Consider the following 14,266-nt stretch of genomic DNA (forward strand, 5'->3'; position numbering starts at 1 on the left):
TGGATCAATGAAGCTGTTTGTAAAAACTGCAAAGGGATGCAAATCAAGTAGGTAATATAAATTAACATACCCTATGACCTGAAGTCTGAGACGCCTCTCTAAAGACTAAGGTGGGGACGGAAGAGGTGCTTCTGAGACTGAGAGCGATGGCTGCTCTTGCAAAGGAGCGAGGCTCAGCTCTGAGTACAAGGAAGTTATGTCACAACCACATTCCAGTTCTAGGAGATGCAATGCCCTCTTCTGTGACTACTAGGTACACACGTGACACACATGTACACATGCACACACAAAACACAAAATAAACCTTAAAAAGGGAGAGAGAAGCAAAGGTGTAATGGCACACACCTTTAATTCCAGGACTGAGGAGGCAAACGGAGGTAGATTTCTGTGAAATCAAGGACAGCCTGGTCTACATAGTGAGGCTAGCTCAAAAAAATATTAAAGTGATACTCTATAAAAAATTGACTGAATGTATAATGCTACCAAAATGTTGAAGAATTTACATATAACATGAATATAAAAATCCAAAACGGCACAAGTCCCGATGGCTAGGACATTCACTTTAGATGACTTTAACGGTGAAGATAAGCTTTCTCTAGGTGACCATAAAAACTTTTGCAATAAGTAACTAGCTGTAAGACAATAATTCTTAGTTACACATTAGTTTTTATATAGTGTGCACAGAACACTTTATCAGTTAAGAAAATCTGAACATGCAGTAATAGAAAAATCTAAAGAAACCTAATGCCCCAAAGAACAAAAACAGAAGTACCAGCAGAGTGCACTCAAACACACCCACACTTACAGACAGCAGCCATGCTTTCACGCCTGCTACACACCTTCCCCGTAAAAAGAGATGCGTCAGGAGACGAGTGTCATTGGCCTTTTGTGTTACCATTAAATTGCCAAATTTGGGCAAGCAATGAAAACGTTTAAATGTATTTGAAATAAACAGGTACAGATAACCTAGAAGGGAAAGTAAATTGTTTGCATTTCATATTAGCATCATCAATAATGAACAGCACAGCACGCTCAGAAGTTCTGGGACTGGGACCTCTCGGGAGCTTGTGTATAAATAAATGACGTCTGGAGTGAGGTCTTACAGGTAGGGGGGCCATCCTCTCAGGCAAGAGCTGTTTGCATGGCTGAGTCTCCTCTGTCACACACACTCCGGGTGAACTTGCATTCTACTCTCTGGAGCTGCTAAGCCAAGGCTCTGACTGCAGAGGCAGGGGACTCCCGGGCTGTGAGCCAAGGCCGAGGCAGGGAAGAAGGGCGTCTCAGGAGATTAGTGTGCTGACAGAGCAAGCACAGAGTTCAAAGAACATACACTATCTGGCTTACTGGCTGATAGCAAGAGGAAAATATGATATGTTTTTAAAAATATAAAAAGAAGATTACGAACATTTTTATTTTTTTAAGTCTTAGTAGCTAAAGAAAAGTGAGAAGCCTAACATGATATATTCCATACCCATCAGTAACAAATCAACTCCAATGAACTGTTTTTCTTATCTTTAAATAAATATCAGATAACTCAACAATATTTTAAAACTGTCAATTCCTCTTGCTGTCTGCACTTTGCGTGGACCAGAATCCCACACTCAGGAGACGAATTGGAGGGTCACCAACCCTGTGGACAGTAGAGCTACATGGCCTGTGTCTCAGGAAAACGCAGGGACAGGAAGGAGCACAGCTCAGTAGTGGAGGACTGACTTCCTGCCAAAACAAAACAACAAAAAGCAACCACCTCGAAACAGCCAGATGCTGGATGTGTTCTGGTCTCTGGATTTTCAGTGTGGGACCCAGGCAGCCAATAAGAGCAAAGCTATGGCCTTAAGTCTGCAGGACAGCTCCTCTGTACACGATTTAAACCCCAGCTGTGTACTATGCTGGCTTTGAACCTATGGTTCCATGCACGGTACACGAATGCTTCCCAGCGGTTGTATACCGAGCCCTATCTTTTGTATATCATTAAGTCTCTTGACACACAGTTAAACTGGACACCTTACATGCATATCTTTGTACAGGATTCATTAGTCTTTTTCCTTCCGACAAACACTTACAAGTGGAATTTTCTATAATGAAACTGAGGTCATGCTTTCAAATACTGCAAAAGAATTTCTTAAGGTTTGTCCTTGTAAATACAAGAATTCTCTTTATTTTATTAATAATATCCATTACTTCAGCACACAGTTGACTTATGACCTAAAGATTAGTATAAATTACTGTTGATAAAAGTGGGCGAAACCACTTATCACTCTGTAGTCTACTTCCATTTTAATGCTGTATTTCATAGAGCAATAAGTCACACCATAATAGGACTTTGTACTCGACTCAAAGACCTTAACTGTCACGCATTCCGTGTTCCTGCTTCGGTTTCCATCAGGGAAACCCAGGCATTGGAGCAGCTCTGGCAGCAGCCAATCACCCGGGCTCTGCTATCGGCAGCGTGCGCTATTTAGCAGGGAAGCAGGAGGCACTCGGGACTTCCAGGTGAGAAAGAGGAGGTCCCCCTGCCCTCTCGGTCCTCTGCTCTCCCTCGGTAGGCAAAGGCACAGGACAAGGTCTCTGCTGGAAGTGACTGAGAAGGGACGAGGTAAGAGGCTACGTGTTCCTGTCTGCTCGTGGAATGAGACTGAGAACACAGTGGTGGCTCAGAAGGAAGCGCTGTTGTCCACGCAGTCCTACCCGCAGGCTGTAAGCCAGCATAGCAGGTAATGATTTCGGGTGCTTTCCTTACTTAGTGAACATAGAGTCTACGGGTTTCCAGAAGCTGCCTCCAAGCTGCCTTACCACTTAGGCCAACAGTGCTGGGTGACAACATACGCCTAAATTAAGGGAAGAAATGTCATCAATGGCTTCCTGTCTTTCCTAGGTGGCCAATGTTTCGAAATTTTATCCATTTTATGTTAAGAAAAAAAAAAGTACTTGTTTTTACTAACCAGGGACTAGGTTTTCACCTATATAATTCATATAATTTTATGGGGACCATATTACAGATTCAGGAAATGACCAATGATATTAACATCAGCCTTTAAACTCATTTAGGCCATGAGTAATCCACGGTTTTCTTTGGAAAACAAGTAAGTATGTTTAGAGGCAACTTGCAGACTATCATCCAGGAAGCAGAAGACCAGACATGGCGGCCCTCGCCTGGAATCCCAGCTCCCCGGAAGCTGAGGCAGGACTGCAAGGTACAGGTTAGGTCTGGACCCAAACTGCCACCACTCCCACCACCTACACACACACCAGGAGGTAGAAGGGGGCTGGGGCTAGCTCTGGAGTCTACTGTATAGTTCTTGCCGGGGATGCACCCAACTCCAGGTTCAACCCTCAGAAGCATACACACTGAGTGACTAGTGCTTTACAGCCAAAGCAGTTCTCCGTCAAGCTTATGGAGTCATCACGTGTAACAGCAACTCCATGTGGACTGTGCACAGATCCCAGTGGAGCTGCTGTTACTTTTGATGGCCTCCAGCCTGCTACAAACACTGGAGAGGAAGAGCAGACATTGCTGGGTGGGATTATCATTTGATTCAGAAAGAAATTGATGACCATCATGCTGTTTTCTAACTAATAAATAATTAATAGTGTAAATGTTTTAAAATCCAAGTGCTCTGTCACCAGAAGGACCCAACCGTGAAGCCTACGGGGCTCTCACCATGACCGGTGTACAGGACAATGACCTATGATTTGACAGACAGTGTGGCTGCGTGTGTCTGTCATTCTGTAGGCCAATATTCTGTACGTCTCTCCTCCTTACAAACCAGACATCGACTAACACCCTTTGAGCGCTGTGCAGCAGATCATGGGAGTCTGTAGCAGGAAAACATGCTGAGGAAATAAAATGAGACAATGCTAAGCAGACGTGTGTCTCTGTGTGTCTGACAAAGTTGACATCTATTTCATCTAACTCCCTGACTGCTCAGCCTGTGTACATTTCAACTTTGAAAATAATTGTCAGTTCCACAGTCTGCTGAAGTCTGGGGGTGCAGCTCAGGGGTAGCGTGTGTGGTGCTGAAGTCTGGGGGTGCAGCTCAGTGATACAGTGTATAACCCTGAAAGGGCCTAGGTTCAATCAAGCCCCTGCATACAAAACAAACAAAAGCCGACCTTATTTTCCTTTTTAATTTTAACACATATACTCATCCTACCTCAATCACTTCAAGGCAATGGCTCAAAGTCCTGCACTCTGATAAGCGAGGACTGAGAAACAATGGGCTTTTAAGTTTACTTGTGCCGATTTATCTCAACTATAATCATATCATTCTCAATGGAGGTATTAAGATAGTGGTGGAATGTAACTGACCAAACTCTTAAGTTCTATAAGAACCACACAGCGACGATAGTGGAACTGTTATAATACTCAAATCGTCTTACAAATCTAGCCTGTACATGCTTACCCTGAAAAAGACTTCTTAAAATCCTTAATGTACTCAAGATTCCTTCAGCCTGTCCCGGCCAGCTCCTAGTGACTGCCTTTCTATCCCTCTCATAACCCTGGAGCCGCATAGTTCCCATGCATGCACATGCCCTGTATGCCACACATGCCCTGTTTGCACACATATGCCCTGTTTGCACACACATGCCCTGTTTGCACACACATGCCCTGTTTGCACACACATGCCCTATGTGCACACACATGCCCTGTTTGCACACACATGCCCTGTATGCACACACATGCCCTGTGCCCTGTTTGCACACACATGCCCTGTTTGCACACACATGCCCTGTTTGCACACACATGCCCTGTTTGCACACACATGCCCTGTTTGCACACACATGCCCTGTATGCACACACATGCCCTGTTTGCACACACATGCCCTGTTTGCACACACATGCCCTGTATGCACACACATGCCCTGTTTGCACACACTGCACCCTGACTCCTGCAGAGCACTCTTCCCTGCCCTCAGCCGGGGGCTTAGAACAGAGTTCAGTGGTCAGGAATGTGCAGGGTCTTTATAATTCCCAGCACAAAATTATTAAAAATAACAATAAACCTATCCCTTATATGATCATACATGAGTTCTTAAAAAAAAACAAATTAACATTTTTTAAAACTTTAAAATCCATACACTCAGTATGATACTATCAAGGACATTCAATCATGTCAACAGTGAAAACCAAACCATCTCAACAATGCCATGGAATCCCAAGGAAGGGCTGCCTAGCCTGGGCTACAGTCTCTCAAACTACCCATCACTTATTGCCTCTGCCCCTCAAAACTGCTGACTGGATCCTCAACTAACAAAGCCAATGCTCAGCCAATGTCGCTGATGCCATAGCATAATTTAGGAAAACCTCATTAACCAAAATAAAATTAAGTCAAAGCAACCTTAGGAAATGAAAACCTAGAAGGAAATCTAACAGAAGTGGTCAGCAGTCCCCTTTCTACCTCTAGTAACAGCAACAGGGGCTGGGTACGGTGGCCCCGGCTTCAATCTCCGTGTGTGCACATTAGGAGGTGCGGGAGAGGGAGGGAATGAACAAACACCAAACCCAACAGCAACGACCTAGAAACGGAAAGCTCCAACAGCACCGTGCGATCATCAGCCGTCTGAAAACCCTCTTCACTCTCTCCGTAAATTCATGCTCCTGCCTCAGTCTTGCTCACTGCTGGATCACCCAGTCCAGCGAGTCTGACTTTCCAGGAGAGCTGAAACATGCTTCTAATCCCAGCACTAGGGAGCTGAGGCAGGAGGACTGCTGTGACTGAGACTGTGGCAGAGCAGCCAGTGCTACAGTGAGACGGAAAGAGCTAAGAGTGAGGGGGACAGCAGCACACATCTGTAATCTTGCTGAAGACGGAACGGCCATCTCAAAGCCAGGGCGCACATGAACAGTAACAAGGGATTCTTAATGGTAAGCACCATTCTTCCAAGGAAACAGAACCCATTTTAAACCATAAAACACAGAAAAGAATTACCTGTTGATCAAATATTCATCTTTTGTCTTATGATGAAAGACAGGGATTGGAACACCCCAGACTCTCTGCCTTGATATGCACCAGTACGGCCGTCTGTCCAGCATGTCCATCATGCTATTCAGTGCTGCTCCGGGAATGAACTTCACTGTCTTTAATGACTCCTGCAAGTCATTCATCAGCAGGTCAAGTGGGAGAAGCAGAACACACTTTAAAGAGCCGTGCTGACTTTTCCTAATCCTGCTCTCCATTCCGGGTGTCCGTACCATTCACAGTCCTCTCCCTCCCACTCAGGCAAACAACAGAAAAGCAAATACTTTTGACAACAAAAAGACAAAGACTTTTGGCAACAAAACCCCATTTCACCTCTGTGGAGAGCAGACAGTGGGCATGTGCACTAACACACTAGTTAGGCTAGGAGGCTAAGACAGGAGGCCTGCCCTACAAAGTGAGTTCCTGCCAGTAAGAGGTACATAACGAGGCCTTATCCCCCCCCCAAAATCATGCAAATAAGCAAACAACATCAAAGAATGTGATGTATCTTATATTGGAATGAAAAACAAAACAAAAAACTTCTACATGTCGGACGCCCACTGCACACATGTATAGAAACACAAACTTTTGCACTGAGCTCTGCTGAGGACTCTAATTATCAGGCCAGTGAATAAGCAGGCTAATAACACCAGTGCTTCAGATGCGAGCTGTGAACAAAGAACCCGTGTACCAGCCCAGCTAATAACTGTGTGAGCTTTCACTCAGTAGTAAAGCTCTTTCCAAAATATCCATTGGTGAACGTAAAAATGAAAGAGCTTGAAAACACGCTAAATGTTTGCAACACCAACTATAAAAATAGTTGATTCATCACGTTTTAAAAAGCGATGTGTGTATGTGCACTTGTGCATGTGCATACAATGCTGCCGAGGGCAGAAGGAGGCATCGGAACCCCTGCAGCAGGGCTACAGGCATTTATAAGCATATACATTTCAGGCTTCTCATATAATGTCTATGAGAACATATGGTGCCGGGAACCAAACTCAGGTCCTCTGCCAGAGCAGCTCTAAACCACTGAGCCATTTCTCCAGCCCCCAAACAACTTCTTAAATGGACCAAATTCTGTTTTGCTTCCCTCTTTTCAGCAGTCTTAATTTCAAGGCAACAGGGATACAAAACATCCCATTAAATGTGTATCATGTGGCAGTCACTGCTGTGGAAACCAACTTGCTCCCTTTGGTAGACATTACTGCCTTGCCCTGGATGAAGGGATATAGAACTGAGGTCCTAGGAGGTCATACCACAGATGCCCTCAGTCTATGCTACTTCTACAACACTGGACACAGAAGTGACCCGAGGACCCACTCAGCCTCCTTCGGCCTTGTTTCTACACGTGCATGCATGGAAGAATCAAGTATGAAAGCTTTTGAGACCTAAAAAGGCATATAATTTTAGGAAAAAGAAATCATAATAAAAAATTATAAATCTTCTTTAAGCTAGTGGTCACTTGCCTCACCAAGGCCCACATTAGGTCCCCAGCTCAAAAAAGACACAAAAAAAAAAAAAAAAAAAAAAAAAAAAACTAGAGAACACACATAAAGACACACACACACAGACACACACACACACAAAGACACACATAAAAAGGAGAAAAATAACAGAGACACAACACACACACACACACACACACACACACACACACACACACACACACTTTTTTGTGGTGGCAATGCCACCTCAACCCTTAGAGCAACAGCCTTTCCTACCTTAGCTGTAGCCTTGATATCCATGATATTTACAAACCACTGCTTGCTGGCCCGAATCAGCACGGGTTTCTTAGTTCTCCAGTCACAGGGATAGCTGTGCACAATGCTCTCTTCTTTCAACAGATTCTTGGTAGCCTGAAGCATCTTTATAACTTAAAAAAAAAAAAATCCTGTCAGACATAACTTAAAAGTATGCCTAACAGATGCACAGCACTTGCGGCTTCTAGGAAGAACTGGACCCGGGCACAGGGGCCGGAGAAGCCCCGCCCCAGGCATGGAGTGGAGGTGGTAGGGGCACTGACTCCCTGAGACCTGGATCAGACTGCAGACTGCTCCACTCCTAACTCCATGAAGACAGAGAGGCAGCCGAGGCACAGCCCCCCTGAGCAGCTATTTGCAAAGCTTACTGAGAGAGTGGGACCCTGATTTACAGGCACTGTCTCCCCAAGCTTGGTTTCCATCCCTGACAAAAGCAATATGCTATTATCTCTGAACCACCTCCCAACAACGAACTTTACTTCTGACCACTATCCTGATTTGCACAAACAATTAGAATAGATCTGAAACTAAATATCATAGATCCAAAGCTTCATTTTGAACCATGGCTAAGCAAATGAGGTTTGTTCTGACTGCAAGGATAAAAAGTGACCAGGGTTCCTGCTATTGGTTTCTAGTGTGTCACTGTGGAGGTTTACTGCCTGCATTATCAACAGATGACACCTACCCACATCGGTCCCCTCTGCAAGCACAGATGACACCTACCCACATCGGTCCCCTCCGTAAGCACAGCCTTGTTCTGAAGTTCAGGGCCGGCAGCACTGGTGAACGTTCCTTCTTCATCCACTAAACAGTCCTACAATATACCATTTAGAACAGTTAAAGCACAGACACACATTACCTTACAGCAATCCATGGTAAAACAACATACTTAAAGCATCTCAAACAATCTACCTTTTCTCTACTTTAAAAACTGGGATATTTCTTCCTCTATTCCTGAAGTCTATATATGTTTACATATAGCACATATGTAAAGTTTAATACTGGGAAATACAAGGATTCCAAACTTCTCTTGAAGCGGTCTCTCTCATTCAGAGATCACTGGCGTACATCCCTCTTCGCTTGCATCCCTCTTAACCAAATGGCAAAAGTTGCAAAGTGAAGTGTGTAAAAGAGGCTCAGGAGTTTACAACGTGTTCTGCCTCAGCGTCAGTGCAGCCATACTGATTTGAGACTACTGTGAAAAGGATGTGAGTGGCAGGAAAGCACAGGAAAGCAACCGCACCAATTCTTCAGCTTCCCAGGAAGTAACACTTAGGCCTCGGCCACGCCACAGGCTGCTAAGTATGCAGAAGCAGTGTATTTGGAGAACTGTGTCTACCTCAACTACAAACTACCTATTTTCTGAAAACTGCTGAGGATCATCTGAGCTGTTGGGAGAAATGGTTCTGGGCCACGTGTGGGTCACAGCCATCTGTAACTGCAGTTCCAGGAGATCCAACACATGCTACACATGGGTACTAGGCTCACATGTGCTGCATACACATACATTTAGGCAAAATATCCACACATAAAACAAATAAAAATAATTTAAAAAACATAGTGTTGGACTTGCTCAACACCTGTCTGCCCCAACCTCCGACGAGTAACAAATGCGCCTCTGCAAAGCACAGTAAAGGGCACAGGACGGGACAGCAGGTGTGATTAAAGCCTTCATGTCAGAGGACACGCGTCAGGGCTGATTCTGGGAAACCTTCCTTAACTCAGTACAGAGTAATAACATCTCAAGATGCCGCTCAAATGTAATCACCTCACGATCTAACTGTGATGGCGGAAACTGTTATTACCAAGACACAAGAGGTTAGTTACGAGCAATCATTTTCATTCTGCAAGGCGAATAACTAAAAGGAAGAAAGAGGAACAGTACCACAGGGAGGCTGTGCTGCGATGCTACGCTGTAATCTTCCATACCGTGAGCTGGCGCTGTGTGGACCAGCCCTGTTCCTTTGGCCATAGTCACGTGAGTGGCAGGTAAAAGAGGAGACACTTTATCGGGAATTAAAGGGTGACTACAAGTGCCACCTTCCAGATCCACACCTACGGGTCAAGAAAACCATTACCAAGTGTTCTTGTGAAGGGCTGGGGCCTCCCATGTCTGATGCCTGGGATCAAGCCCCAGTTATTTTAAAGAGTTGTTCTATTTGACAGGTCTACCTCCTTAAGCTTGGCAATGTAAGTCACATCTTTTTTCTTTTCTTTTTTCTTTGGGTGAGGTAAAACCTTGCAGATCTCAGGCTGACCTCAAATTCAGCAGGCACCTGGAGATGACCTTAAATACCTGATCCACTGCTTCCACCTCTCCGTTGCTGGGGTAATGGCTGTGCACAGACATTGGCAGCCAGATCGCTAACAAAATGAAACACAGAGTATAGGACTGGCCGGACTCAGAACTGGCCTGCCTGAGCTATGATGTCCAGTAAGCTACAGAATGCAGGCAATTACAACCCAGTGGAGAGCACTGCTTTCGGGCAGCACTGTGGAGAGCACCACTATGGGGCAGCACTGTGGAGAGCACCACTATGGGGCAGCACTGTGGGGAGCACCACTATGGGGCAGCACTGTGGAGAGCACCGCTATTGAGGCAGCACTGTGGAGAGCACCGCTATCGGGGCAGCACTATGGAGAGCGGGGCAGCACTGTGGAGAGCACCACTATGGGGCAGCACTGTGGAGAGCACCGCTCTCAGGGCAGCATTGTGGCAATTTTCGAACAGTTAAGCATAATACTGTCTCACTATAAATAATTTAAAATATTACCATTTGATTTCTTGTTGTCTATTACAGCAAATTCGTAATCAGACTGAGTCCAAGAAAACTTAACAAGGTCCTATCTCAGAACAAAGATAAAAAGGAGCTGGAGGTAAACTCACTACTTGGCATGAACAGAGTGGGTTCTGTAACTTCCCTATTGCCCATGGAGGACCAATGGTCTTTAAAGCCCCAGCTTCCCTCTTGACTCTTTCATAACCCCTTTTAGTTCTTACAGGGCTGTATGTTTATTCTTCTAACCGTCTTATACCTGAACTGGTGAAGGGAAGAGGATTTTCTTCTTTAGCTATAGGGTCATTCTATTTCTTAAACTATATTTACTATGATGTTGCTTTTCAACAATTCAAAAGACATTATCATCTCTAAGAATCACAATTAATTTTAAATATCCCCAGACTTCCACAGTTATATAAAAACTAGTCATTGCACTGAAGTCCCAAATTATTACTCATAACTTCTGATAGAATCATTATCTTTGACACAGGCATGGTAGCCTACATCTTTAATCTCAGCACTTAAGAAGCAGAGGCAGGCAGATCTTTGTGAGTTAGTCTGAGGTCAGTCCGGTCTACACAGTGAATTTCAGGACAGCTTGGTCTATATGGTAAGACTCTGTCACAGACAAACAACATATGCTTCTTTATTTCCCCCCTGGAAACACAAATGTCATGTTTGTTTCAACTCACAACGGGTAATGTCCAAGAAACTATTAAATGCCAATCAACCCAATATTTTTAATGACTGACGGTTGGACAATGTCTACCCATCCTCACCTGAAAATGTTGCAGTAACATCAAATGTTGTTTCCAAGGCAGAAGCAACAGGTGATATTTTATCTTCAGCCAGGATGTAGAAGTTTCCTGAAGCAGAACATTTCACAACAGCGTACCTGAAGATGACATTCAGGGCAAGTCACCCATGACGGAAAGAGACAAGGCACAGTGAGGGACAAAGATGGACTGCAAGGTCAGAGATTAATTTACAAGTGCCAGAGGCTTCACATGTGTTTCCCTTTCAGAAGGAGCTAAAGGTCGTCAAAGGTCGCCTCCTCTGGAGTGCAGTGAAAGCCACACGGCAGCACTATATGACAGTGCGCCGCACTTTAACACGGTCATGAGAGTGGAGTAAATTTAACACAAATCCTACTTATGGACAGATTGACACACACGGCACAGGACGTACTTGGCCTCCGGCATGTAGCATATAGCCTGATTGGCAGGAACTGTCCAAGGCTGGGTGGTCCAGACTAAAACGCTAACAGGGGATGAGGCACCTGTGGAAACAGGGTTGTGAGCATGAGCAAGCACCGTAGCCCCGCCATGTCCAACGACCCAGCTCCAGCCAAACCGACCTGTGAGAGGTTCCAGCTTAGGCGGACGCTTCAGGAGAGGGAATCTCACATACACCGACCGACTAACATGCTCAGGGTTGTACTCAAGCTCTGCTTCAGCCAGCGCCGTCCTGGGATTTTAAGATACCGCACATAAGCATGTGGAAGCTTCGCAATGTCTTCAACCTTTTAATTAGCAAGGAATGCATACCTCGATGAGGGAGACCAATACACTGGTTTGTAAGATCGATAAACCAAGCCCTGTAAAGGCAAAGACAGGATATTTGTGCTGGTCGGGTTTTGTCAACCCGATACAAACCTATACAGATGTAGGAAGAGGGACTCTAACTTGGGAACACGCCTCCTTCCGACTGGCCCATAGGTGGGAAAAACAAGCTGAGCAGGCCCAGGGCACCGACCACTAAGCAGCACCCCTCCATGGCCTCTGCTTCAGCTCTGGCCACAAAGTTCCTGCCCTGCTTGAGTTCTGTCCTGACCTCCCTCGATGATAGAACTGATGGAGACGTGGAAGCCACAGAAACCCTGTTCTTCCCAGGTCGCCCTTCCCACTTTCATCACAGCAAAAGGAACCCGGGGCCACGCTGAGGCGGAGGTTTCTGAGACGCGCACCGTAACATGCTAGGAAGAGGGGTCTACTCCGTTACCTTCTCGTACATTTGCTGAAATACTCTCAGCTGCTTGGCTTCGTACTTTGGATCGAATGTGTAATAGCAATTACTCCAATCCGCCATCACTCCCCAGCGGGCAAACGCTGATTTCTGCTTTTCAATGGCTGCTTGAGCAAACGACCTGGCTGGAAAGGGTGAGGGAGGAAAAGGAGAACGCCCCTGAGAAACTGCTTATTTTTGAAAGGTCTCGCCCTTTAACCCAGCCTGGCCTAAATTCATTATATACCCTAAAAAGTGGCCTCAAACTCAAAACAATCCTCCTGCCTCGAGTACCAAGTGACAGGATTAGGAGTATAAGCCACCAGGCTGACATTTGTAGTCTTAAACATGATTTGCTCTGAGCTTCTCTAAGTGTAGGTGCTATGCACCATTAGACTAGAAAAATCCCTGCTGACCCAGGCTGGTGCTGGCCTCTACCACACTTTGTAGGGATTACTCATCCTCTGACTGTGGGAGCCCAGGATTTTCCATGGGCAGTGGTGGTACGTGGGTTTAATCCCAGCACTCGAGGAAGAGGCAGGCAGATCTCTGAGTTCAAGGCCAGCCTGGTCTACAAAGAGAGTTTCAGGACAGCCAAGGCTACACAGAGAAACCCTGTCTCAAAAAACAAACAAAACAACAAAAACCTGAATCATATACTGTCTTTAGTATCTTTCAGAGTATGCACCTCATATTTACTCTGCGTGGCTGTTTGGTTTTTACTTAGACAGTCTTGGACTGTAACACAAGCTGACTGTGGACGAGTGATACCGCTAACTCGGGCTTCTCACAATGAATTTACAGGCATGCACTACCACAGCCAGATTTAAGACTCATGTATTCTGGAACTGATTTTAGGCATCAAGCTCCACCCAGTGAGGTTGGAAGATGTGAAACTGAAGGCACAGCCGGGAAACCTCCAACACTGCCCCTCTAACCGCCAAAGACCAAGTCTCACAAAAGTCTTTTTTTAAAAATCTGGGATTACGGGGTTGGGGATTTAGCTCAGTGGTAGAGCGCTTGCCTAGGAAGCGCAAGGCCCTGGGTTCGGTCCCCAGCTCCGAAAAAAAGAAAAGAAAAGGAAAAAAAAAAAAATCTGGGATTACGTGGAGGCCCATGCCAAGGATGCTGCCATTCAGAAGGCTGAGGCAGGAGAATGGAATGAAGACTATGAGGCCTACCTGGGATAAACAAGAATCATCCGACATGTCTCACTATAGACCAGAGCCCCTCTGGCAGAGCCTGGTCTGACAGGAAGGCTGACCACTCAATGACATTTTAAAGTGAGAACGGGAAGAGCTTACCTTTCTCCCTGATCTCCATGGCTGAAAGAGACTGGGTGTTTACCCCGAGCTCTGATAACACTTTTGTTTCAATGGGCAAGCCATGGCAATCCCAGCCAGGCACAAAGTGTACCTTGGAACCTCTCATCATATGGAATCGATTGACAATGTCTTTCAAAATCTGCAGGGATGAAAGCAGAGTCACCAGCAGAAAGCACACAGCTCAGGGCCTCACTCTTTCGACAAATGCTATTTTAAAGCATAAAGTTCAGTTTTAAAGTATTTGTATAAATAAATCTACTAATTAACATGCAACATTCACACAAAAATAACAAATATTTGAATTTCATATTAATGCTATCAAGTGGGAGGGGGGAATCAAACAAGAGAATTATATGTGAAAATCTTTATGCCTCAAAGTCCATCATTTGTCAAGCTGGGGGAAAGTCTCGGCCCACTCTACTTTTTTTGGTTGT

At 45.2% G+C, this 14,266-nt stretch overlaps 1 protein-coding gene across 1 annotated transcript in view; it reads right to left on the bottom strand.

Moving 5' to 3' along the window:
• The window catches only part of Iars2 (isoleucyl-tRNA synthetase 2, mitochondrial), a 32,864-nt gene that overhangs the window by 14,930 nt on the left and 3,668 nt on the right, over positions 1-14,266 (bottom strand). Inside the window, exons 3-12 of the mRNA XM_032915049.1 lie at positions 13,812-13,971; positions 12,505-12,653; positions 12,051-12,100; positions 11,861-11,970; positions 11,692-11,782; positions 11,283-11,398; positions 9,609-9,778; positions 8,447-8,537; positions 7,685-7,836; positions 5,931-6,091 (exon numbers count right to left, since the gene is read on the bottom strand). Coding sequence (XP_032770940.1) covers positions 5,931-6,091; positions 7,685-7,836; positions 8,447-8,537; positions 9,609-9,778; positions 11,283-11,398; positions 11,692-11,782; positions 11,861-11,970; positions 12,051-12,100; positions 12,505-12,653; positions 13,812-13,971 — 1,250 coding nt within the window. The remainder of the gene's footprint in view (positions 1-5,930; positions 6,092-7,684; positions 7,837-8,446; positions 8,538-9,608; positions 9,779-11,282; positions 11,399-11,691; positions 11,783-11,860; positions 11,971-12,050; positions 12,101-12,504; positions 12,654-13,811; positions 13,972-14,266) is intronic.

This window comes from Rattus rattus, chromosome 10 (genome assembly GCF_011064425.1).
Source record: "Rattus rattus isolate New Zealand chromosome 10, Rrattus_CSIRO_v1, whole genome shotgun sequence".
NCBI classification, from domain to species: Eukaryota; Metazoa; Chordata; class Mammalia; order Rodentia; family Muridae; genus Rattus; species Rattus rattus.